General features: G+C 43.2%; 1 protein-coding gene and 1 pseudogene across 2 annotated transcripts in view; both read left to right on the top strand.

Moving 5' to 3' along the window:
• Window positions 1-21,571, top strand: part of ENTPD4 (ectonucleoside triphosphate diphosphohydrolase 4) — a 30,312-nt gene extending 8,741 nt beyond the window's left edge. Inside the window, exons 5-13 of one of the 2 annotated variants that reach the window (XM_016141532.2) lie at window positions 2,847-2,997; window positions 3,465-3,568; window positions 9,314-9,373; window positions 9,652-9,782; window positions 11,463-11,629; window positions 13,902-14,226; window positions 15,897-15,982; window positions 16,835-16,996; window positions 18,163-21,571. In XM_016141532.2, coding sequence (XP_015997018.2) covers window positions 2,847-2,997; window positions 3,465-3,568; window positions 9,314-9,373; window positions 9,652-9,782; window positions 11,463-11,629; window positions 13,902-14,226; window positions 15,897-15,982; window positions 16,835-16,996; window positions 18,163-18,391 — 1,415 coding nt within the window. In that variant the 3' untranslated portion in view covers window positions 18,392-21,571. Of the gene's footprint in view, window positions 1-2,846; window positions 2,998-3,464; window positions 3,569-9,313; window positions 9,374-9,651; window positions 9,807-11,462; window positions 11,630-13,901; window positions 14,227-15,896; window positions 15,983-16,834; window positions 16,997-18,162 lie in introns of both variants that reach the window. The other variant, XM_016141531.2, reaches the window with a different exon arrangement.
• On the top strand, window positions 6,075-6,193 carry LOC118612594 (annotated as a pseudogene).
• Window positions 21,572-24,373: the final 2,802 nt, after the last annotated feature.

The following is a 24,373-nucleotide window of genomic DNA, read 5'->3' as shown; positions in this document are numbered from 1 at the left end:
TGGTTTCAGATCCGAGCTCTGGGAAAGCTGTACTGTGATACCCTGGCATAGCCTTGTCGTTTTTAAAAATTGCTGCCCCAGTATATTTCTAATCATCTAGATCTTTTTTTTTTTGGGGGGGGGGCTTAATTTCCAGGAATTTGTTTCATCTTTTTGTTGTCATGTAGATTTATTTAATGAGGGTGATCATAGAACATAGAAGAGCGGATGTGGTTATGACCAGTTTTTAAAGATATTTCAGTTTCTAAGTAAGCATGTTATGTAAAAAGCGGGATTTGCCTTTCCCATTAGACTATTTAAATCAGTGGTCCTCAGCCTTTTCTGTATCGGCACCATGTCCACGTGCTGCACCCTCCTGTCAGAAGCATCAGGAAGGGAAGGTGTCAGGAGCACTCTGAAAGAGGCATCTTGTCTCTCGACAGTTGACAATCACTGATGTGAACCATCGATCTTGATAGAGACTCAGCACTTTTATTTCATCTTGCCGATGTGTTCGTAAACTATTAAATCCAGACAATCCAAGGAGTTTATCTTTTAAAATGTTAGAGAATGTTGATTAAAAAAAAAAATTATCATAGCTTATTATCTTCTGTTCCAGAAATATAAGGAAAAAGAAAATTCAATTTAACTTGTAAAATACTCGTCTTCATAAAACTGTTCCCAACCATGTACACTGTGGACCCCTTGAGTCCTAGTCATTTTTCATTGAATAATTCAGACCCCCACATCCTTTTTGGGCAAGTCTCAACGAGTTGGTTGTTCTTTGATGTTTGGACATCTGGGCACCAGCATATTGCTCAGAAAGTTCAAAATCTCTACCTCATTTTTCAGGTTACAGAGAGGGAACTTATTCTTTCTCTTACACAGGCATTATTTTGATAGCAGAGTACATTTCCATGAATGAAGATTATTATTCTATAAGTCTTAGTGAATGGCTTTTAATTTTTACTTTCTGTTTTCCTACCCTTGAAGTTTTTATGTATCCCTAATGTAGAAACATTTTCAGGGTTAAAGTTCAAATAAAAAATTCACCAGGATCGAAAACTAAAACTCTATAAAGCACTTTGTATTTCATCTAGACTCACATACATACCAGGTTCCGTCAGTGGTTAGACTGCTCTCATGGAATAAGATGAAAACTTTCGTGCCTTGGAGTTTTCCTTTGAGAACAGAGGGGTAGGTAAGACAGCATCCCAGGGTAGACACCAGAGTCTTGCTAAAATCATGCTTAATTTAACATGACTCTCTCTGATGCTATAGAAAGTGTTTAAAGTGGAAATTCAAGAACGTTTTTATAGCACTTCTCTCTCCTGAAGCGTGGACTCTCGTGTATAGCATTACAGCAAAGCTCTAGCGATTTCCTTAGTAGATTCTGGATAGTTTGGGGCTTGGTGTCCATTGAAATAGTATTGCATGTAGAGTCAAAAAAATCTTCTGGTCTTGTGTTTTTGCTGATGGCTTTGACAAATGACCTAATTTTTCTTAGTCCACAGTTTCCTACTTTGTGAAATAAGGAATTTTGGACTTCTAAAATCCCCCACATCTTTAATATTGCAGTCTAAAAGACAGCTAGAAACATTCACTCGTGTACGCATGCAGCAAGTATTTCTGAGCACCTGCTCTTTGCCAGACACTATGTCAGGTGCAAGAATATCAATAGGAACAAGACTCAGTTCGCGCCCTTGAGAAACTTCCAGTTGAAATGAGAGAAGCAAATAAATAGATAATTTTGATAAGGTGCAGTGAGGGTGAGCATGGACTGTAATAATAGCTCATCTTCAGGGTTCTGTTAGGGAAGTCTTCCAGACAGGAAGTAGCTCAGTGGGTGAGCGGGAGTTACCCAGGTGAAAGGGGGCGGGAAAGCGGATAGGGGGGCAGTCAAAGAGGAGGCTCTTCCTGGCGACAGTACAGGGGCCCTGAGGCCAGACTGTGATGCATTATAGAAATCTTGTTCAGTATAGTCGAAGCCAGAGAGAAGGAATGTGGGAAGAGACAGGATGGGTGAGATGCAGGGCGATGATGCTGCTTTAGAGCTGAGCTTTATCTGGAGGGCATCGAGGAGCCTCTAAAGGATTTTAAGCCAGGAGGAACACCCTCTGCATAGGAAATGGTTGGAGAATTCCCAGACTGGAGAGCTGGATGTGCAGGCTGCCAGAGAGCGGGCGTATCCAGAAGAGATGAGGAGAAGTGAAAAAACGTGCGAGGCATCCAGGAGAGGCAACTGGTGAAACCTAGAACATATGCCGGGACACGGGGGTGGGGTTTTATCCAGGACACTGGCTTGGGCGGCTGGATGGCCAGTGATGGTTGTCGCCGAGGCAGGTGATAAGCAATAAGAGCAGGTCTGTAGTACACGTTGAGTTCAGACTTGTATATGTTGAGCTGCAGGGGCTGTGAGGATAAGCCCAGAGCATCGTCCAGTACACAGTTACCACAAACTGATCCGCAGGTTGGGGAAGAGATCCAGGTGGCCGCTGCTGAGATTTGGAATTCAGGACACATGGATGTGATGCCAGCTATGAGAATGGGTGAACTGGCCTGAGGAAAATAGCACGTTTCTCGAGGGCAGACATGAGCACATGCGCAGTAAATCCCAACTGTCGGATACATAGTAGATGCTCAGTTAGTTCCGGGATTTCTGGTGAGTGAGAAGAGAGCACAGGACTGAACATTTAGTCTCACCAACATTTAAGGAAAAGGGACTATGGAGGGAGTTGCCAGAGGGATAAGAAAAAACTAGGAGAACATGGTATGCAGCTGAATTTCTCTCAAATTAGCCACATCAAAGAAGCATAACTTACTAACTGAAAGATCTACTTGTTAACAGAAGTGTCCTTTTTCTGTAGGCATTTCAGAATTTGCTACCTCTCCAGAGAAAGTCAGTGATTACATTGCTCCACTTCTGAACTTTGCTGCAGAGCATGTACCACGAGCAAAACACAAAGAGACCCCTCTCTACATTCTCTGCACAGCTGGGATGAGAATCCTTCCCGAAAGGTGATCCCCTCTGCCCGAGGGCAGACCAGTCCGGGGGGGGGGGGGTGGCTGAGGGGGGAGTTGTTTTCTTCTCATCCCTCTCCTGCCATCATCATCATCAAAAAGAAGACATTAAAAATTCTTCAAATCTAGAATAGTACCAGAACTATTCCTTTAGCCAGAACTCACCAAATATTGTTTATGACTATGAGTAGTAAACTATAAAGTTGTAATTAAAAACACTGATTTTCTATTTTATTAGTTTAAGGATTGTTTGCATGTATAGTTTTACATCTGAGTCACATAATTCCTACGACTCTTGAGAATTCCTTCCTAAAATAAATAATCTTTTTAATGAATTGCTTAGGTTTTAAAATGTACTGCTTCCATATAGGATATACCAGAGCCATAATGGCTTTTGTATCCTTTTTAAAACAAAAATCCAGAATGTAATATTTTGATATGTCAACTTTTGGATTATCTTCCAGCCAGCAGAAAGCCATCCTGGAAGACCTCCTGACCGACATCCCTGTGCGTTTTGACTTCCTGTTTTCTGACTCCCATGCAGAAGTGATTTCAGGAAAACAAGAAGGTTGGTCTGTTGATCTTTACCTTGAAATTTGGGAAACTGTCTCTACATCCTCTCCATTTTCCCCTCTGTATACTTTATTAAATCACCCCTTATCTCTTAAAGTGTGGAAAACCATAGCCTTGAAATATAATTTTTAAAGGGCAAAATTAGTTTCTTGCATGGTTGATCTTTTTTTTCTAGCTAAGGGCATCATGGAGAAAATTATATTCGAGTCATGCCTAACGAGGTAGTTATGAACATAGCATGCCAGAGCATGGTGTGCAGAGCTCTGAGAGAGGGCGAGGAAACACTCCAGGCAGAAAAGATGATTTAACACGGTTTGGAAACGCTGCACTGTAGACAGAGGAACAAACGTGTTTTAGTTTAACTGGATTATGGCCCTTTTGAAAGCTGTTAGTAAAAGTGGACAGGTCTTGGTGACGTCATCACCATGGAATGTGAGTTGTTTCCTTTTTCTCTCCCCTTTGATTTATAACTAATCTAATGTTCATAACCAAAAAGGAAAAAAAAAAAGGCACCTCTGTGCAGCACACCAGGGCACCTGGGAGATCTATCCACCCGCGCACCCGTTCGTGGGTGGAGTGGCCCGCACGGGAGGCCGCAGGGCCAGGCAGGCAGCAGCAGAGGCATCAGTGGCAGGGGTGGCAGCGGGCCAGGCCAGCACAGCTTTCCGGCAGCGCAGGCGAAGAGCGAAGGTGGTGAGCGCTGCAGCCGGAGGGACCTGTTCTCTCGGAGGAGATCACAGTGGCTGGGGGCAGGGACAGGAAAGGGAAGAAGGCGAAGAGACCTGAAGGGAGTCCTCACCTGCTGTCTGCCCCGGAATTCTGGCAAGGGGACGGCCCACGGACATCTGGGACTCCACTCACTGCAGGATTCCCCCCACCCACACTCACCCCCACGCACCGGCCTGTGGGCACAGCCAGAGCTCCAAGTGCTAAGCAGCTCTGCCAACGCCCTTTCTCTGCCCCCCTCCACCAGCTTTTTTAATGCTCATACTTCCAACCTGACTAGGCTCTGGTGAGAGAAACCAAAAATTTGTGCTGTAGCACCACCTTCTGGAAAAGAGAAATAACTCCTAATTACCAACCTGCTGAATTTTAGAATGGCAAACCAAGCTTTACCTCAATTAGAAAGTGTTCATTACTCGAAATTACCAAAAGAAGACAGTAGTTTTCTGGCGGCCAGACCCAGCAACACGGACTACTGTGATCTAACTGATAAAGAATTCTGAAAAGCTGTTATGAAGAAATTCATTGAGCACAAGAAAACTCAGAAGGGCAATGCAGTGATCTCAGGAATAAAATTAATAAACAGAAGTAGTACTTACCAAAAGACAAATTCTAAAAAAGAACCAAACAAATTCTGGAGCTGAAGAACTCAATAAATGAGATGACTAGAAAGCACTGGAAAATAAAGCAGATCAGGTGGAAGAGAGAATAAACGAGCCTGACAGTAGGAATGTAGAAATGTTTCAGGTGGAAGAAGAGAGAACTAAGATTTTTTAAAGTGAATAAACCCTACAGGAAACCCAACAGAGGATCGATGGGTATTCCAGAAGAAGAGAAAGAGAAGGGGCGGAGAATATGTTTAAATAATAGCCGAGACTTTCCCAAACCTTGGGAAGGAACCGGATGTGCAAGTCTACAAAGCTAGTAGAACACAAAATGAACTCCGACATGTATTAAAACTGTCAAAAATCAGTGGTAAAGAGTGGGGGGGGGGGCAGCTGGGGGATGGGGTGCGGGGGAGGCATCTTTGCTGTCAGCAGATTTCTAAGCAGACACTTTATAGGCCAACAAAGAATGGAATGATATTCAAAGTATTGAGAGAGAAAAATTGCCAGTCAAGATTACTCTTGTCTGGCAGAGTCACCCTTCAGATATGAGGGAGAAAGGAAGACTTGCCCCGACAGACGAGCTGAAGGAGCTCGCCAGCCACTGGACCTGCTGTACTAGAAATGCCGAAAGGAGCTCTTCAACCTGAAATGGCTCACAGTGAAATGAAGAGAAAAGTACAAAAAAACTCTGATTAAGGTGACAATTAGAATAAGTAACTACCTACTACAACTTGGTAACAGCACAAAAAGATAATTGGCAATATCAAAAATATAAAAGAGCAAAAGTGAAAGGATGAAACCTTTACAAGTAAATAAGGATAATTTGCTGTCTGTGAAAAAAGGATGATTTTATCTGTGGGATATTTTATGTAAACCTTATGGTAACCACAAAGCAAAAATCTTGCACGGAGACTTAAAACATAAAAAAAGGGGAGACTGAGCAAATCATGAAAAACCGTAAACTTACAAAAGTCAACAGAAACATGAGGAAAAAGAAACAAGGAAGAGACGATAACCAGAAGGCAGTAGATAAGATAAAATTGCTGAGATAAATCCTTACATATCAGTGATCACACTAAATGGAAACGGATTGAACTCGCCAATCAAAAGGCACAGAGTGGCTGTTTGCTACCTATGGGAGACTCGTTTCCTCTCTAAAGACACACATATGTCTACGGCCATGCCACCCTGAACAAGCCCCATCCTGTCTGATCTTGGAAGCAAAGCAGGGTCGGGCCTGGTTAGTACTTGGATGGGAGGCCACCTAGGAAGACCAGGTACCGTAGGTGTGAAAAATAAAAAGGAATTGTAAGCTGACAAGGTCCTTGCAATCTGTGAGGTCGACCAAGAGTTGCCTCACCTAATTAAAAAAGTAATAATAATAATAAAAAATAAAGACACATACAGGCTCAAAGTGCAAGAATGGAAGAAAATGTTCCAAGCAAACAAAAAAAAGAAGGCAGGTATAGCCATACTTATATCAGGCAAATCGACTTCAAGACAAAAAGGGTTACAAGAGACAGAGAAGGTCATTATGTAATGACAAAGGGGCCATTACGCCAGGAAGATATTTATGCTCCCAACACCCGAGCACCGAAATATATTACACAAATACTAGCAGATCTAATGGGAGAAATAGATAATACAATAATAGTAGGGAAATCCAGTACACCACTACCAGCCAAACATTAGATCGTCCAGACAGAAAATCAAAAAGGAAACATCAACTTGAACCTCGTGTTAGCACAAGTGGACTTAACAGATACATGCAGAACATTCCAGCCAATAGCAGCTGACTACATTTTCTCAACTGCACATGGAACATTCTTTAGAATAGATTATATGAATTTTAGCAAATTTTAAGAAGATTGAAACCATACCACCTGTCTTTTCTGATCACAATGATATGAAATTAGGAAAGTGAGAAAATCTACAAATATGTGGAAACTGAACAACATACTTCTAAACAACCAGTGGGTCAAAGACGAACTCAAAAGGGAAATAAAAAATATCTTGAAACAACTGAAAATGGGAATGCAACATATCAGTTATCATGGAATGTAGCAAAAGCAGTTCTGAGAGGAAATTTTATAGCAATAAGTGGAAATGTTAAGAAATTAGATCTCAAACCTACTTCCCCAGGGAACTAGAGGAAGAAAAACAACTCCAAAGTTAGCCGAATGAAGAAAATAAAGAGCAGAGGAGAAATAAATGAAATAGAGGCCAGAGAAACCATAGAAAAGACCAACAAGACTAAGCTGGTTCTTCAAAAAGATAAAAGTGACAAACCTCTAGCTAGACTAAGAAAAAAGGACTCAATAAAATTAGAAATGAAAGAGGAGAGATTATGATTAATTCTACAGAAATAAAATGCCAACAAATTACATGGGCGAAATGGATATATTCCTAGGAACATAAAACCTACCAAGACTGAATTGGGAAGAAATAAACAATCTGAATAGACCAATAATGAGTAAAAAGATTGAATTAATAATTTAAAAACTTCCCCACACACAAAACTCAGACCAGATGGCTTCACAGGAGAATTCCATCGAACATTTAAAGAATTAACACCATCACTTTTCACACTCTTCCAAAGTGTTGAGGAGGAGGGGATACTCCAAAACTTCTTCTATGAAGCCAGCATTACCTTGATAAAACCCAATAAGGATACATGAAAACTATAAACCAATATCCCTGATGAATATAGATGCAAAAATTCTCAGCAAAATATTATTAGCAATCCAATATCAAGAGCACATTATACACCATGACCAAGTAGGATTTATTTCTCAGATAACAAGGATGATTCAACATACACATCAATAAACATGTAATACTTTATTACATCAGTGAAATGAAGGATGAAAATCACATGGTCATCTCAATAGACATAGAAAAAGCATTTGACAAAATACAACATTTGTGGTGATAAAATCCCTTAACAGACATGGGGTACCTCAACATAACGAAGGCTGTATGTGACAAACACAGCTATACTCCGTGGAGAAGAGTTGAAGGCATTTCCTGTGAGATCAGGAATAAGGCAAGGATGCCACTCATCATTCTTATACAGTATGGTACTGGAAAGCCTAGCCAGAGCAATTAGGCAAGACAAGAAATAAAATTGTCACTATTTGCTGATCGTATACATAGAAAATCCCAAAGAGTCAGTCAAAAACTTGATTAATTATTGAATTAATCAATAATTTCAGTAAAGTGGAGTGGCAGGATACGGAATCAACATAAAAATCAGTTACATTTCTTTAATAATGAAGCATCTGAAAAAAACTCATTCACAGTAACATCAAAAACAATAAAATACTGAGGAATGAATCTAACCTACAAAGTGAAAAATCTGTACAATGAAAACTACAAGACTTTGCTGAGAGAAATCGAAGAAGACGAACAAATGGAAAGACATTTCATGTTCATGGATCAGAAGAATTTATATTATTGAAATGTCCACACTACCCAAAGCCATCTACATATTCAACACAGTTCCCATCAAAATACCAAAGGCATTCTTCACAGAAATAGAAGAAACTACCCCTAAATTTGGAACCACAAAAGACCCCGAGTAGCCAAAGCAATCCTGAGAAAAAAGAACAGAGCTGGAGGTACCACACTTCTGGATTTCAAACCATACTACAAAGTCATAATAATAAGAGCCATATGGTTCCATCACAGAGATAGATACATCAACCAATAGGACAGAATAGAGCCCAGAATTAAATCCCTGCTTGTATAGTCAGCTAATATTCAACAAGGGAGCTAAGAACATTCGATGGGGAAAGGATAGTCTTTTCAAGTGGTGCTGGAGAAGCATGCAGAAATATGAAATTGGAACCCTATCTCATACCACTCACAATTAAAAATTAAAAATCGCTCTGTCGATCAGTCCACTAGCCCAGAGCAGAGTGGGTTGGGTGTGAGAGTCGGGGCAGGAGAGTGGATTAGATCTCTGTAACAGCCTCAGTCAAGATGGTAATGAAAACGGGTAAAGGTTGGACGTAGGAAATATTGCAAAAAGAGATGTGGCAACTGAGAGTGAATGTGAGGGATAAAGGAAATAAAAGAGTCAAGAGTAACGTGTTTTTAAAACCTTGCAATTGAATAAAAATTAAAAACTCCAGTATTTTAAAACAACACATACATTTCTAAGGAAAACTGTGGGGAATTGTATTTTCAGCCTAAGCAAATGAAACGAAACTATAAATTTTGGAGTTGAGAGTTCTTGGAAAACCACTAAGAAAAGATAGTAGAAATGTGTTATTTCACATTATGTTTTCATAGGTTGTCAAGGAGTAAAGTAAATGAGATGTTTGCACAGACTGCATTGATAGATAAGAGTTATAGAAAATATTTTAAAACTCTGTTCTTGTCTTCACCCTGTGCAATGTCTGTAGGTGTGTATGCTTGGATCGGCATTAATTTTGTCCTTGGACGATTCGAGCATATTGAGGATGGTAAGTATCATGTTTCCAACTAATGCGTCTAACTGGAAATTATAGCTTTTTCTGTGTAAAGGATGAAAAAGGAGCTAAGTTTTCTGACACAGCTAAGTGCGTAGGAGTAGAGTGAGAGAAGCTGCTATTCCGCAGTATTGTCTTGACTTCAGTTGGGAGGAGTAGGCTGGGTTTGCCTAGAAATGCTTGAAACATACCACGAAAACAAGATGACTCTTCAGAAGCTCCCGGTTCTCTGCTTTTGTTCTGTTCCCATGGCTGTTTCTCGTTCTTTCCAGACGATGAGGCAGTTGTGGAAGTTCACATTCCTGGTAGCGAGAGCAGCGAAGCCATTTTCCGTAAAAGGACTGCCGGTATTCTCGACATGGGAGGCGTGTCCACTCAGATAGCATACGAAGTCCCCAAAACTGTAAGCTTTGCCTCCTCACAGCAGGTTATTATCTGTACAAATTTCCTTCTTTTTGATTTGGTTTCATTTAACATGTTTCCATTCATTTTTGTTTTGTTTTCTGAGTCTGAACACGTCTTTACTGTGCTTGCCGAAGTACCACCTTCTCAACCAAGGAGAAAGGAGGAGGCGGAAACCAAGGCAGCCCTCCCCCTAAGCAGTTTGTGTTTGTTCATTGAAGTCAGCTGGTTTGTGTTCTGACCTTTGGGAGAGGGTTTTTTTGGTATAGATGTCAGTCACATGCTTGAGTTTTTGTTTCTATTGTTTCTTCAGTCACTTCTTTTTCTCAACAGGTATAGTAAAATTTAGTAGAATGGCATTAGATTTCTTAAGTTATAATTGGGGAAAAATACATTTTTTTTAATGGCTCAGACAGCCTTGAGTCTCTGGAAAGGACCGAGGTTTATGTCCACTGCTTCCACGTTTCTGAACTCAGGTTGACCCGTCTTCTTCAAACCTTCAGGGCCCTGATTCACTGTGTGTAGTTTCCCAGTAGGCCGGTGGCCTTGTGTGGAGAGCACCGGCGTGTTTTTAGATGTATTCCCAAATTGCTCATGTCTTTATTACTCTGTTTCCCTTCCATTGTATATTAACACCAAAGCCTGGTTTCCTACACTTTGCCCCAGTGTGGCACAGTGGTTAAAAAAGACTGGGCCGGACGAGCCTAGGCCTCATCATCGTTCTGTCTCCGCCAATCATGTGACCTTATGCAAGTTACTGAACCTCTTTGAACTGGTTTCTTCATCTGTAAATATGATGCAAGTGCCTCTACCATAGGGTTATTCTAAGGTTTAAATGAGACAGTGTGTATAATGTATCTAATGCATTACCAGATACCTACTGTTCACTCAGTGTTATTGTACATTTATTAAGCTCCTTAGAACAATGCTTTGTAAATTCAGATATCGCTATCTGTGTTTCTTACTTCACATCTAGACATGCCTCCAGAAACTACTACACTCTTTGTAAAAAGTCATGTTTCTCCCTTCAAGAGAAATTTTTGAAAATACATAAAGCAAGTTTGGAAAAAATTCTGAAAAATTAGGATTAAAAATTTTCATGGATGCATTATCTAAAAATTCATTGTTAGCATTGTGTATTTTTCTTTTCATTTTTTCCTACTTATAGTTTTTAAAAATATGGTGGTTGTAATCTTACTGTTCATGCAATTTTGTGTCTCTTATTTAACAGCACATAACCATGTTCCTCCATGAACTGTTGGTTATCATAATTTACTAAACCCTTCTAGGAGTTGTATATTTAGATGACATCCAGCTTCTTCTCTCCCAGAATTGAAAGGACATCTTTGTGTATAGAGACTTTTCAATGTTCGGGATAATTTCCATAGCATAGGATTCCATAGATAGATGTACTAGATCAGAGAACATGAACTGTACTGCTAACTTCCTTTTCAAAAGTTATAACAGTATCATGAATGGGCAGCACATCTGAAATTTCTTAAGTCAGAATTGTCATATGGAATTAGAAGGAACCCTCAGAAGAAAATACAGAAGCAGAAATTTTTGCTCCATTTAGATGAGAACCTTTTTAGATTTTTTTAGAGCTGCCTTTTTAAAGAAAGTGATTGTTTGTTTATTGTATTGCTTAAAATATTAAAGTTCGTTATCCCTACGTGTTCAGGAAGAAGTAGCTAAAAACTTGCTAGCCGAATTTAACCTGGGATGTGACGTCCACCAGACTGAGCATGTGTACCGAGTCTATGTGGCCACGTTTCTCGGGTTTGGTGGCAATGCCGCTCGACAGAGATACGAAGACAAGATATTTGCCAACACAGTTCAGAAGAACAGGTAAAGAGCCTTGCTCTGCTCGGCAGTCACTTTCATACCCAGAAAACATCCAGGCAGAGCAGGGAGACCTTACAGGACAGGCACGGGTCAGCTCCGGTAGCTCTTTATTCCTCTGCCAGCCGAGCTGGGAGAAGCGAGAGGACACCAGGGTTCTGCCTGCGGCCCTGCATCCCACCGGGCTCCAAAGAAGGCGCGCGCGCTCTCAGAGCCACGCCTCCCCTGATGCCTTAGCAGTTTCGCTGTCAGGACAGTACAGTAGCCGTCAGCCCTGGGTAGCGCATCCCAGATTGCACAGTCCTTGGGAAACTCAGATGTGGGCCACCGCAGATGTCCTGGAGCCTGGAGTAAGTGATGATACAATTGTCATTATTGATAAATTACGTGATGTTCTGGAAAACCAGCCTGTGCAATTACTCAAGAGAAAGAAATGATCTAGAAGTCAAAATTAATCATTTTAAATACTTACAGTAGCAAAACTTTAAAAAATATGTTTATAAAGAATTCTAATATAGAAAATACGTAAAACAAATAAAAGCAAACTTTATCAATTTAAGTTTATTTTCTAAGTATGTAATTATTTGAAATTAGTTCATAAGAGCAGAAAAGCCATTTGGATGAATAAAAATATCTGAAATTGGGAATTATGTAAAATACCCTATTAATTACTGTTTTGTTTGCTTTGATGAAATAATTTTAATATCCCTAATTCATAGAGGTAAATGATAGTATATTTCCTTGATCAATTTAATCTTAAACCTGTGGGGTCCCCAACTTTAAGAAACACCAAGTCACAGCCATTTAGTACCACATTTTCCAGAAATTAATATATGTAAATACAAAAAGCAATAAAAACCTAGTTTTTGTCTGCTCCAGGCATTAATTGAATAGTGTTAGTTAAGAAATTGGTAGTCCCGTAGTTTCTTTTTTAACGTGGTGTATTATATAACATATTTTAGTATAATTGTTTTTTATAATAGTCTTAAAACATTTTATAAATGGTATTTGAATCAGAATTTTAGAAAAACACCCGCAACCCTGGTTTTTACTGATTGTTTTCTGTCAGGAAGCTTATATAATGGACAATTTAGTGGTACTTCTTAATTTAGATGTAAGGCAAGCAACTAAACGCAGTAGCACGAAGTATCCATTTGGTCGCTGTTGGACTTGTATAATAATAATAAATGTTAGCCATCGCTTTTTACATACCACGAATTGAACCTTGAATGCATATTTATCTCTCTGCCATAGTAGTGAGGATTGATTTTTTTTAATTAAACATTTTTGAGTAGTGGCAAAGACCTTAATTTATTCCAGTCAAGTGTACATAGCAGGATGAGAGATCTTCATGCCTGGGGGTTTCACTGGGAAGCAGTGCGCATAGCACGTTGCAGTGAGCAAAGCTGAGATTTTGCTCCGGGACATCTCAGAGCCTGTAATGCCGTAGAAGCACTGTTACCTACAGCAATTGGGACGAGCGGTTGATTCACTTTTTAAAAATCAGTTAAAACAGAATCATAAAAATAGAATCCAACCTCCAGCATTTTGTTTTAACTTATGTATTATTTGCCAACCTTTTGCTCTGGACTAAAGTGTTTTTTTAGGCTGTGTCTGTCATCTCTCTGGCATGTACTGTACCCACTCATCTTGATGTCATTTTGTCTTTCTTTAAATACCAAGGACTTAAGGACATTTGTGAAACAATTCGATACCAGATCCATCTAGACCTTCACTGATTTTTCTCAATTCTTTTTAAATCTTCCAAACATGTAATTTGATAACAGCTTTCTGGCAATTTGCCTTTATCATGCTTTTCTAAGGCATCTGACCTAGTTTTCACAGGATCAGTTACACAGTCACACTTTTCACAATCACACTTCATTGATAGATGATTAAAGTCACAAGCTCTAGTGGCAAGAATGGGGCTGGAACGGCACAGTGGGTGGGCATGCACCTGCAGCCAGCAGGAGGCTCAGCGGCCAGGGCACCAGGCTGCGAACAGGGAGCAGAAAGTTTCAGGTCACCTGAACCGCTAGGTGTTTCACGGGACTCTTAAGGTGCCTGCTGCACGAAAGTGTATATCATGAATCTCCAAGAGGGCTCGAGTGTGTCTTTCCCTAACTTGATGATCCTGGAACCCTTCTTTATTCCCACGGAACACCTCGCAGGGCTCGTGTTCCAGAGAACACGTTTTGAGAGCCACTGACTTGCAGCCACTCCTTCGGAACACACTTTTCTGTCCGTGTCATGATAAAGTTTCTCTTTGTCCCCGTAGGCTGCTAGGGAAGCAGACTGGTCTGGCTCCCGATACTCCGTACCTGGACCCCTGCTTACCTCTGGACATTAAAGATGAAATCCAGCAAAACGGACAGACCATGTACCTGCGGGGAACAGGAGACTTTGACCGGTGTCGAGAGACCCTCCAGCCGTTCATGAACAAAACAAATGAGACGCAGACTTCCCTCAATGGGGTCTACCAGCCCCCAATTCAATTCCAGAACAGCGAATTCTATGGCTTTTCTGAATTCTACTATTGCACTGAAGACGTGTTACGAATGGGTGGAGATTACAACGCCGCCGCGTTTACTAAGGCTGCAAAGGTAACCCTCAGAGAAACACCCCCTGTGTGCTTCTGAGAGACTGGCGTGGACCGTGGCAGTCATGGCCTGCCCACGCTTTTGGAGGCTCCAGTCAAGGAGAAGGGGAAGGTGGAGGGTGGAGGTGCCCGTGCAGCACGCTGGGAGTCCTGTCCCCGTGGCTGGGCAAGAGGAGGAGTCACGGCGGAAGCAAAAGGCTGCTGTGAGCTGGTGTCTGCCCACCATTCTGTAAACTACTCTGCTCATCGGTGGCCTCCGGGTTATTTTACATATTACCGTCAGGATTATTATCCAACAGTACTCTGGGACTCCGGTTCTCCTATTCTCCTTGCTTTTCTGACGGTTCCTCAGGCTCTTTCTAAGGTTCCCTCCTTCAAGCCCCTTAAACCTTGGTGATCCCAGACTTCCATCCTTGGCCTCTGACCTTCAAGTTCCTGGATGGTCTCACCCTTGCTCATGGATCGCTGCTTCCTCTCAAGAGGAGGCTGCAGTCCTGACCCCTTCCCAGTGCCTCCTCTGTCACAGCTCCAGACACACCACCGTTTTCTCCCCGCTCCGATCCTGTCGTGTCGTCCAGTTAAAGGCATCGTTAACCCTCCGGTCCCCCTCCCTGAAATCCGGGAGCTGCAGACTTCTCCCTGTCACTGCCCCCTATAATCACTCATCCAGCACACTGGTAGCACAGATGTTCTCAGCCCCCTCCCTGCTTTCCGACCGGCCCCTGCCCTAGTCCAGGCCCCTTTCTGTCGCCTGCCCGCGTGCAGGAGCCTCCCGGCTGACCTTTGCATCTGCTCTTCCTCCATTATTCGTCTTCCCGCCGTCCCCAGAGCGTTCCGCCCGAGCACAAGCTGGTCGTCCGCTCTCCCGCATAAAATCTTCGCGAGCTTCCTTTCGCTCCAGGACGAATGTCCGATCCCTTGGCACGTCGTGCCCACCCCGGAGCCTCGGCTCCCCACCCAGCACCTTATACCGTGCGTCTCCCTCGCGTCCGTGCTACTTGCCGCGTGTCTTCATTTCCTCCGCCCGAAACGCCTGTCCTCACCCTCTTACCCCAGGCTGAGAGCTGGTCTCTCTGTTCCCTGTTGCCAGTTTCACTGCCTCTCCGAGCCTCAGTTTCTCCATCTTGTAAGTAGAGGTTAGACTAGTAGCCACGTCGAGGAGTCGTTTTAAGTATTAAAGTATTATATTTAGAAAGGTCCTTATACAGTGCTCAGTAAATGCCGGTCGTTACCGTTATTACGAACACCTTCAGGAAGAGGTGGCGCCCCGCAAGGGCAGAGCCTGCTGTACCCGTCCTTGTGTTCCCAGGACCTGCCCGCGTCGCCGCAGACGCGGGGACTCAGTCTGAACCAGCTAGTGCACCACTCCACTCTCCCAGAAGTTTATGTAGCTAAGCCGTTTTGAAGAAGTTGGTCGTGGGCAGTGAAATTCTCTTTAACAAATAACTGGCAGAATTTGAAGACAAAGAACAAGCATTATCTTTGCTAATCGGTAGATAGTCACTGAGTGTTTCTGTGTCTCGTCTTTTTGGTCCACACATGCAAGTGAAGCTTATGTTTCCTAATTGGAAGGATATGTTTGTCATGAATATGAATTTGGTAAACCTCTTTTAAAACGAAAAAATGTTTAATAAACAGTTACTAACGATTTATTTTGGGTGAAATTTCTTTCAGGATTATTGTGCAACCAAGTGGTCGATCTTACGGGAGCGCTTTGACCGAGGACTGTATGCCGCTCACGCTGACCTCCACAGGCTAAAGTGAGTAGGGGGCGGCCAGGTCCAGGGCGTTTCTCAGAGACCGCGCATTCAGTACTGGCCCCTGGCTCGCCCCGCCCTGGCCCCAGCCTGCCTTTCTGTCCTCGACAGTCACCATTCTTCATCTACCCTGGCCTCCTTGCAATCGGGATCACAAATTCTTGTTCCAAACATATTTTTGCTCAGTTTTGCTGTTTTTTCCTCCTGGCATTCCTCTGTTTATTCTTTGCTTGTTAAAGTCCTACCCAGACATTAGAGTCGGGTCAGATGCTGTCCCTTGCAAGTCTCCCTCTGCCCTTTTAGCCGGACTCCATCCTTTGGAGTCTCCAGGGCACTCGTTGTGTCTTTCTAGTGGTGTTTATCACATTCTACTCTGTTTAAAGTTACTTGTTGCTTTTTAAAAATCCTCATTCATTATGTCATTTAAGTGTATTGACTATCTTATTTGTTATTATATCTTATTACTCGGTTAGCCCAGTGTTTTACAAATAATAAGCCTCTGATGAATATTTAGAATCGTAGAACAGCAGAGCTGAAAGGGCCCCCTACCCCAACTTCTCATTTTATAATAAACTGAGGTCCTAAGAAGTCGAAACCTGCTCAGTATTGATCGAATGAGAGAAAGAAAATGTCTGAGGAAAAAGTCTGTCATGGCAACGACTTAAGTTACACTGAGACCACGTTTCGTGAGCTGATTGATTTTGACAGGTTAACTGTCGTGTCGTGGGACGCGGGGCATAAACCACGTGAGCCAGCTTGACATGCACGCGGCGGGGCACAGAAGGGGAGGCCGTCTGCGCACGGTCCATTGTGACAGTGGATCAGCCCCACTCTGTTTGTGCTTGGTGTTTGTAGGTATCAGTGCTTCAAGTCTGCCTGGATGTTTGAGGTATTCCACAGGGGCTTCTCATTTCCCGTCAACTATAAAAATTTAAAGACAGCCTTGCAAGTTTATGACAAGGAGGTTCAGTGGACCCTCGGAGCAATCCTTTACAGGACCCGCTTTTTGCCCTTGAGGTAAGGCCGTGAACCTGGTCAACGAGAATCGAACGAAACATCGTTGTCCGCAGTCATGGGGCATCGCGGCAGCCGCGGTGTGCGGGTGTCTGGGCGCTGCCGTCCGTGCTGGCCGAGGGCAGCACTGCAAAGCCAGTGGAGTTGGACTTTGCTCTTCCCGCCCTTGCCATCCATCACGCGCAGCGCAGGTCCGATGACTTCGAACTGCCTGTTCCCTGACCCCTGCGCAGAAGGGTTTGTTCCCGGTTCTCGACCTTTATGGCCTTGGACCTCTTCTCAAAATATTGTTTGTAATGCTAATACATGGTTTACTATGGAAAGCAATGTATTGAAATCTATTTATGAAAATATTACGGAAAGCAAATACAGTAATCTATGGGACACAGTAATCTATGTTCTTTATTAACACACAAAATAAGAGATCTGGCAGCAGAACCAGTACCTTCGGTGATGTCAGTGTAGTGGTGGGCGTTGGTATTTTGAGGCATTTGCAAAACACCAGAGTGTCATGTAAAAAATCTGTGAGTTTCACTAGGAACAAAGTCACAAGTGTTGCTGCTACTATAATAGTTTGTTGTCCGCATGCATGTTCAACAGAAACACTGCATTACGGTCAGATTGGTAAAATGGAGATGTGCGTTTCCCCCTTCAGGTTCACAGACCTGGCTGTCCGTCGCCCCCCACGTCAGCGCCCTGGTTTACTGGCAAGCGAATGTGGTCTTAGCTTTTCTGTTTTTCCCCCCTCCTTATTTATTTTAGCGTCTCCCAGCAGTATGTGTAGCTTTGTTAACTGCAAAAATTGCGAGTAGTGAGCATTCCTGATCACAAACATGGCTTGATCCCACATCAGCTTCCATGTATTAGCGAAACCCTCACAATTCTAAATTCTCTTGATTTTTGTTACCCAAATTATGATGGTAACTGCTATAGACTTATGAAGACACGTGTTATCTTGTTGATAATTAAAAGTGCCCTCTGTTGGGCCATTTCAGAGATAAGGAAACAGTCTCAAAGACAAGGTGACAGTTTTTGTCTGCAGAGCTGAGTCCTAACTCAGGTCCCTCCAGCCCATATCCGGTAGATGGACTGTTATGTCACATTCCTTGCCAGATTAGTTCTCTGTCACCTCTCATTAGGTTCATTTGTTTGTGTTTCCACGTGGGCAGGGATATCCAGCAGGAGACCTTCCGGGCCGGTCACACTCACTGGCGGGGCTTCTCCTTTGTCTACAATCACTACCTGTTCTCCGGCTGCTTCCTGGTGGTCCTGCTCTCCATCCTCCTCTACCTGCTGCGGCTCCGGCGCATTCACAGGTGGACACTGCGCAGCGGTTCGGCCGCCACCCTCTGGCTGGAGGAGGGCCTTCCGGCCCAGAAGATTGCCGGCGCCCTGTGAACCAGAGTGAGAGAGCCCAGGAAGACTTTGTAAAGGAAAAGCCATTTTTGCCTCAGGGTTTCTCCTCTTTATTCTCACTTGGTTTTATTTTTCCTTTCCCTTTTTGTTCCTTGAAACAGAAACAAAATCCATTATTTGTAAACTCTGCTGTCCTAGAAATACTGTATTTGGCCCTGTTTTGTATACAGCTTTCAATTGAGGAGTAAGAAAAAAGAAAAATCACTTCGTTTTTGCTGCATAGAATATCTACCAAAAATTCCTAAGCTTTTCAGTTTTTCTTTAAGATTTGTTTAATTTTAAACAGATGCACTTTGATATTGGAGAAAAAAAAAAACAGCAAAGAGGCGGTTTATCAGTAGAAATTGGACTGAAGAGTGATAGTTCTACAGAACCAAAAACTCACTGACTGAAATTAAAATGCTTTTTTTCCTTCTGTCTTGAATGCCCTAACCTAATGAGCGTGATGTTTAGTTTTTATTTATTGTTCAGATCTGTCACTATATGTTTTCTTTGCAGGTCTAAAAATTCAAAACTATTTATATTCAAAATAGAGAAATGTAATACCTAAAATAGAGAAAAACTAGTTACCAGGAGGTAACTTTTTAAAAAATTGATAGTGAAGAGACCTGAAAAATGTGAAATAATGACTAAGAGCGCTGTGTGTGTGTGTGCGCACGCGTGTGTAAAATGCTAATGAAAGAGAGTGAGGGAATAATGTTCTTTGAAAAACACACACTTCAGAATTAACTGTTTCATTTCATTTTATTTAGGAAGCTCCCCGTTATCATTATCTTTTCCTGACACAGTTAATTACTTTCTTGGGAATTCTCATACATAGTTTTTTAGGAGAAGTTCTTTTTGTGTGTGTGCATATGTGTGTACATGTGTGGATGTGTGAGTGTACACATGCACATACGCACACACACAGTCTTTTAACTCCAGAACAGTTAAATTCGTCTAGCTGGTAGCAAAGGTATATTTCGAGAATCCTTCGCTCTTATTTCAGAAATTATTCATTAGAGAAAGAATTCCGATTCTGAAGCCTTTATTTAACTTTGGGGGGAAAGTTGGATTTTTATCGTATTACTTTCTTAAAACCATGGTATACTGTATATCAATGATTTAAAAGAGTACAAATTTATGAAAGAAATGCAAATTATCCTATTTGCTGCTCTTCAAAGTGAATATAATACCAATGAAAAAAATCATTGTTAGAATATTTACCTCTCACAATTCAGAAGGTTGGAGGAGCCGTGTGGTGTTACAGCATCTAATGTGGAGAGACTTGTTTCAGAGATGATGGAGATAAACATCCCTCTGAAAGAGCCAGCTTCTAAATGCTGGCCTCCCGATATTAAGTCCTTGGTTCCTTAGCAAACACTTTCTTATCCAGATCCAGACACACACGAGCTGTGGCATAGGTAACCCGGGAGTAGAGTGAGCTGGCGCGCTTCTCGAATTCATAGATGGTTTCGCCCTGTAGACTGTGGATGGCTTTAGTGGTCAAGAGGAAGTACGTTTATACCTTAGCTTTTCTCCTGCCAACCATTTGGAATAGGAAGGCCCTGACCTGTAGATTGAAGGTTTTCAGATGCCTAGAGTATGTGACTTTGCCTTTAAAATCAAGGATAAGCCAGCATCAGCGCAGATTTAAATAGGTCTTCATTAAGACTTCATACCGTAAATGGCCACTTTTTAGATAAAGGGTGCCAGTTTGGTCCAGCTCTGTGCCGTTCAGGCAGCAGAGGGGAGACAGGTGGTTCTGCTTTACACCTGGCATAAGGACCCCTCTGCAGGGACCCACCTCACTCCACAAGAAATCCCCAAGTTAGGGTTCCAAGGCCCACACAGCCTTAGACTTTGCACAGTACAGCGCCGCGCTCACCTGCCGAAGAACTGCCTGGAGAAGGGCTCGGCAGGCTGTGGCCCACGGGGAAAACCCAGAAGCCCCTTGAGCTCAGAATGGTGTTTCAGTTCTTCAACGGTAAAGACAAAAAAACTAATGAATATGCAGCAGAGACTATATGGCCCGTAGAACCTAAAATATTTACTGAATTTCCTTTTACAGAAGACGTGTGCTGACCCCTACGCAAACGGTCACATTCAAGAAAGGACATCACAGTAGCATCTTAATTCAGGAAGATGGTTATCACTTGTGGGCACGAAAAGATGGGCCAGAGAGGTGACCAAACTTCAATCTTAAAATATTTGTTCATGCACCAGAATTTCACTTTTTAACTTTTCCTCTAGGTTACTTTCAAGATCAGTTTTCTAATAAGCCAAGAAACATGGTCCCCAAATTTAAAAAGTGCTGTTCAAGAGGACTCACTGCGAGCCTCGTGCTCAGACGCCTGCGGTCACGAGGAGACCTCCCGCGGTTTTTCGCCACCCTGTGTCACAGGAGAGAGAGGACAGCGGCACCCTCTCTCCGTGGTGCAGGGGTGGCCAGGGTGAGAGGCAAGCCAGGGAGGGGCTTAATTCAGGAGAAGAATTAATGTCAGTTAAGGGCTGGCCAAGTAGGCCATAAACTCTGAATCCATGTCCTAGAAAGCAGAAGAAATTGGACTGGCGGGAACTTGCTAGAAGCCTCGCTGCAGGCCGCACGGTCTGTGTTCGATCTTGGCAGCACACGCTCCCGTTCCTCGCCCTGTTGTGCGCTGCTCTGCGTTTAACCTCCGGAGGATGTTCCCAGAGGTGTTCCAGTCCGTTTAAGGCAAGCACAGTAAAAGGACGAACTGTTTGGTACCGGTGGGTTTTTGCATATCTTCACCCTAAACTGCTGATTTGGGGCAGTGCTCCCCAACCTGGGGGTGAACTGAAGAGGCAGCTCCTGGCTCATCCCGGCCCCCCCAGAGGCTGGGAGGAACACTCCTTCACCACTCACTGTCCACCCCTGTGCTCCCGGGTTGGCACGCTCTGGATTAACATTTAAATTCGAAACTCAGGCCTCCATAGAATAGTTTTCCTTATAAGGAGCATGCATCACTTAGCAAGAAACTCAAAAAGGCAAATGTGTTTTCCAAGTGTTTTTATTTTTCACCTTTAGAAAAATTTTGTGTGGTAATGTGCAATGCAGCAAAACTACCTATAAGTAAATTATTTTGTTATTTATTTCTATTTCATCGTTTTGTCTTTTTATGATCTTGATTTTCCCTTTCAATAATAAATGTTGTAACCGATCAAGGAGAATTCTTTGTTCCATTAACTAAGATTATACTTTACAGTTAGGAATTACAAAAACTAAGGGAGTGTCTTTAAATGTGTTTTTATTTAAATGATGTTTTTTCCACTCGAGGTAAGAATAATTATTTTGGGGGGACTGTTGTGGTGTCGTATCACTTTTTATACTTGGCGGCCTCCCATGGTCACACACGCCAATGGGTTTTGAGAATCAAAAAGAAGAGGTCACCGATGACCCATGGACCACCCACAGACTTGTGTGACTTTGCTTCCTTGTGGTTTAAATAGATTTTTTTCCCCTGATGTTTGAGTCTTCTTACCTTTTACAATGCTTAGTTGAACTGGAATCTAAATTCAGTAAAATAAATCGTCAGGGCCTGGCTACACACTCCGTGTGTTCGCTTTCTGACGGGCGTGTGGCAAAGCGCTATTCTGTCTTGCGGAGGGTGGGGTCTGTGTCCCATGGCCCAGAAGCCGCCCGTTCCGCACGGAGAAGTGTTTACCAAGACGTGTAGCAGTAAGCCGTTCACCAGCAATCAAGGCCATACCGGGACAAGCGCTTATAACTTGATTTTCATGTACCTACTACCTCTGTGTATAGACAAGAAAAATGAACTTGATCAAGTTTTAGGTATTTTCTAAATATTAAAATGCTGACCTTATAGCATTTTGCAATTCAATCTTAACTTGAATTGGCTTATTTCCAGAGCAATATGAACCACGTTTTTAATGTTAATAACAACTCTTAGAAGCTAGAGCTCTTTTTCAGCTATTAGAGAATATATAAATAGAGGTTTTCCTGGAGGAGGGAGGTGGGCCTGAGCCATAACCTGAAAATAGACGATGGGTAGGGAAGGGGACCAGCTGTTGACAACAGAAATAAAAGCCTAAAAACCCCGCGCGAGGAGAGGGTCAGGCGGACGCGGTGGGAGCCTGCGCAGAAGCGCCGTGCCCCGGCCCCCGGGCGGACGGATGGCGACGTCCGGAGAGCGCTCGCTCGAGGAATCGTGAGGCGGCGCAGCAAATCCAGGTGTTCGTGCCGGAGTGGTAGTTACACTGAAACATCCAAGGCAGCTGAAGATGTCTAAACGCTATTCCACCCGACCGAAGGGCAGTACGTGGCTGCGGCCGACGGCTGCCCGTGTGGGCAGATCTGCAGGGCAGCGGTTCTGGTTGTTGTCCGTGATCTGCTTCCATTCCATTCGTCCCATGAATCCGGAATGCACGGGTGCATCTTTTTTTTTTTTTTTTTTCCGAGATCCTGATATGCTGATGGTTGCACAGAGGGGTTCATGGCACTCACTGGTCTGGGGGGCATAGAGTCAGGCTGTCTTCTTCTGGAAAGGTCCTCAAAAGACGGAGGAGCGACCGTTAATCCCAAAGCCCGACTTGGCAGGTTCAGCGGTTTGCCTGGAGCTTCGGTGTCAGGATGAAATACCTTAAGTGTCCTCCCCACCCCAGCTTGTCTGGGGGGGGGGGGGGCTGACGGCCTCAGCCTGTGATCCAGCCCCCTCTTAAAAGAAGCATCGGTCCGTTGAGGTGTTCTCGTTTATTTTCAGCAAGGTTCATTGCCCTCCCCAGTGCGGCAGGCATTGCCTCTTTCTGTCAATACATCCATTAAGGCTGACAGCCCTGCAGTGGCGGGGACGGGGCCACTTGGCCTTCTCTCTGTGCTCTTCGCCCTTGATCCTGTTTGACAGGTGAATTGCCTCTGGGCTCCAGACTTCACGGCCACTTAAAGGTTTCTGTCAGCAGCCTGTCATGTGTAAGAGACTCACACAGCAGCCCAAACAAGAAAAGCGGCCTTCAGAAGGGTTTCTGCTCTGAAAAAAAATACCAAAAGCCCCTCACGGAACGTAATGGAGAGAGGCACAAAAGACAGGCTTCTTGTTTAAACACAAAAACTCAGTTAAATGGAGGGAAAAGGAGATTTTTTTTCTCTCTCTTAAAAGAAGGAGAAGGGGAAAAGTTAGTCTGTGGCCAGGTCATTGGGAGACAAAGAAGTGTCTTTCTAACTCCCAGTGTGGGACTTACCCTTTCATTGTGTTAGGTCTAGCAAGTCCCCAGCCCGGCTGGTGGTTTCAACACCACATTTCACCTTTCTTTTTCTGCGTGACAATCAGTTCGAAGCGGGCATTTTTGGGGAAGATGAATCCAACTCCTCTTGCCTGCGATTGCACGACAAACTCCAGGCGCCAGACTCAGTGTTTCTCCTCCAAAGATTTCGCTTTCCCACCTGGTACGCGCTTTGTCTAAAACCAGATTACAGATGCAAAAAGACGGAGACTCTTGAACGTTCTGTGGGCTCTGCTCAGCCTGTAACATCCTTTATTTGGGTCATGCCAGCGCAAGAGAATTTTCTGGCATTTCCCGGCCGTTCTCCATAATGTTCAAATTACACTTTTAAATTCTCTTCGACCTTCCGTGACCTTGTCGTCCATCAGTATATCCGTTCCACCCCTGCACCTCCTTGAACATGGATCAGGACGTGTTTGCTTTCTGTATTTCCATATTTACAACTAATCCCATAAAGAAACACTTCGTAGCACATAGTACTTCATAAATATGTATAGGGACCAAAATCTCGTTTCTTCGTCGAATCAGCTCTTTAGGTTTCTAGGGTTTGTAAAACAGCTATTTTATCAACCTTTTATTATTCTCAGTCTTCTTTCCAGGTGGCGGAGTTTTGTGCAGTTTCGAAACCACGTACCATGTGATGCGAAGGGTGAGAGGGACTCCCGGGCCTGTCTCCGTCATCTGTCCCCTACATCCCTCCCTCCGTTAAGTACGTTTAGGGATCGT

Source organism: Rousettus aegyptiacus, unplaced genomic scaffold, assembly GCF_014176215.1.
Source record: "Rousettus aegyptiacus isolate mRouAeg1 unplaced genomic scaffold, mRouAeg1.p scaffold_m13_p_16, whole genome shotgun sequence".
NCBI lineage: Eukaryota > Metazoa > Chordata > Mammalia > Chiroptera > Pteropodidae > Rousettus > Rousettus aegyptiacus.
This window is presented reverse-complemented; position numbering and strand designations above follow the sequence as displayed.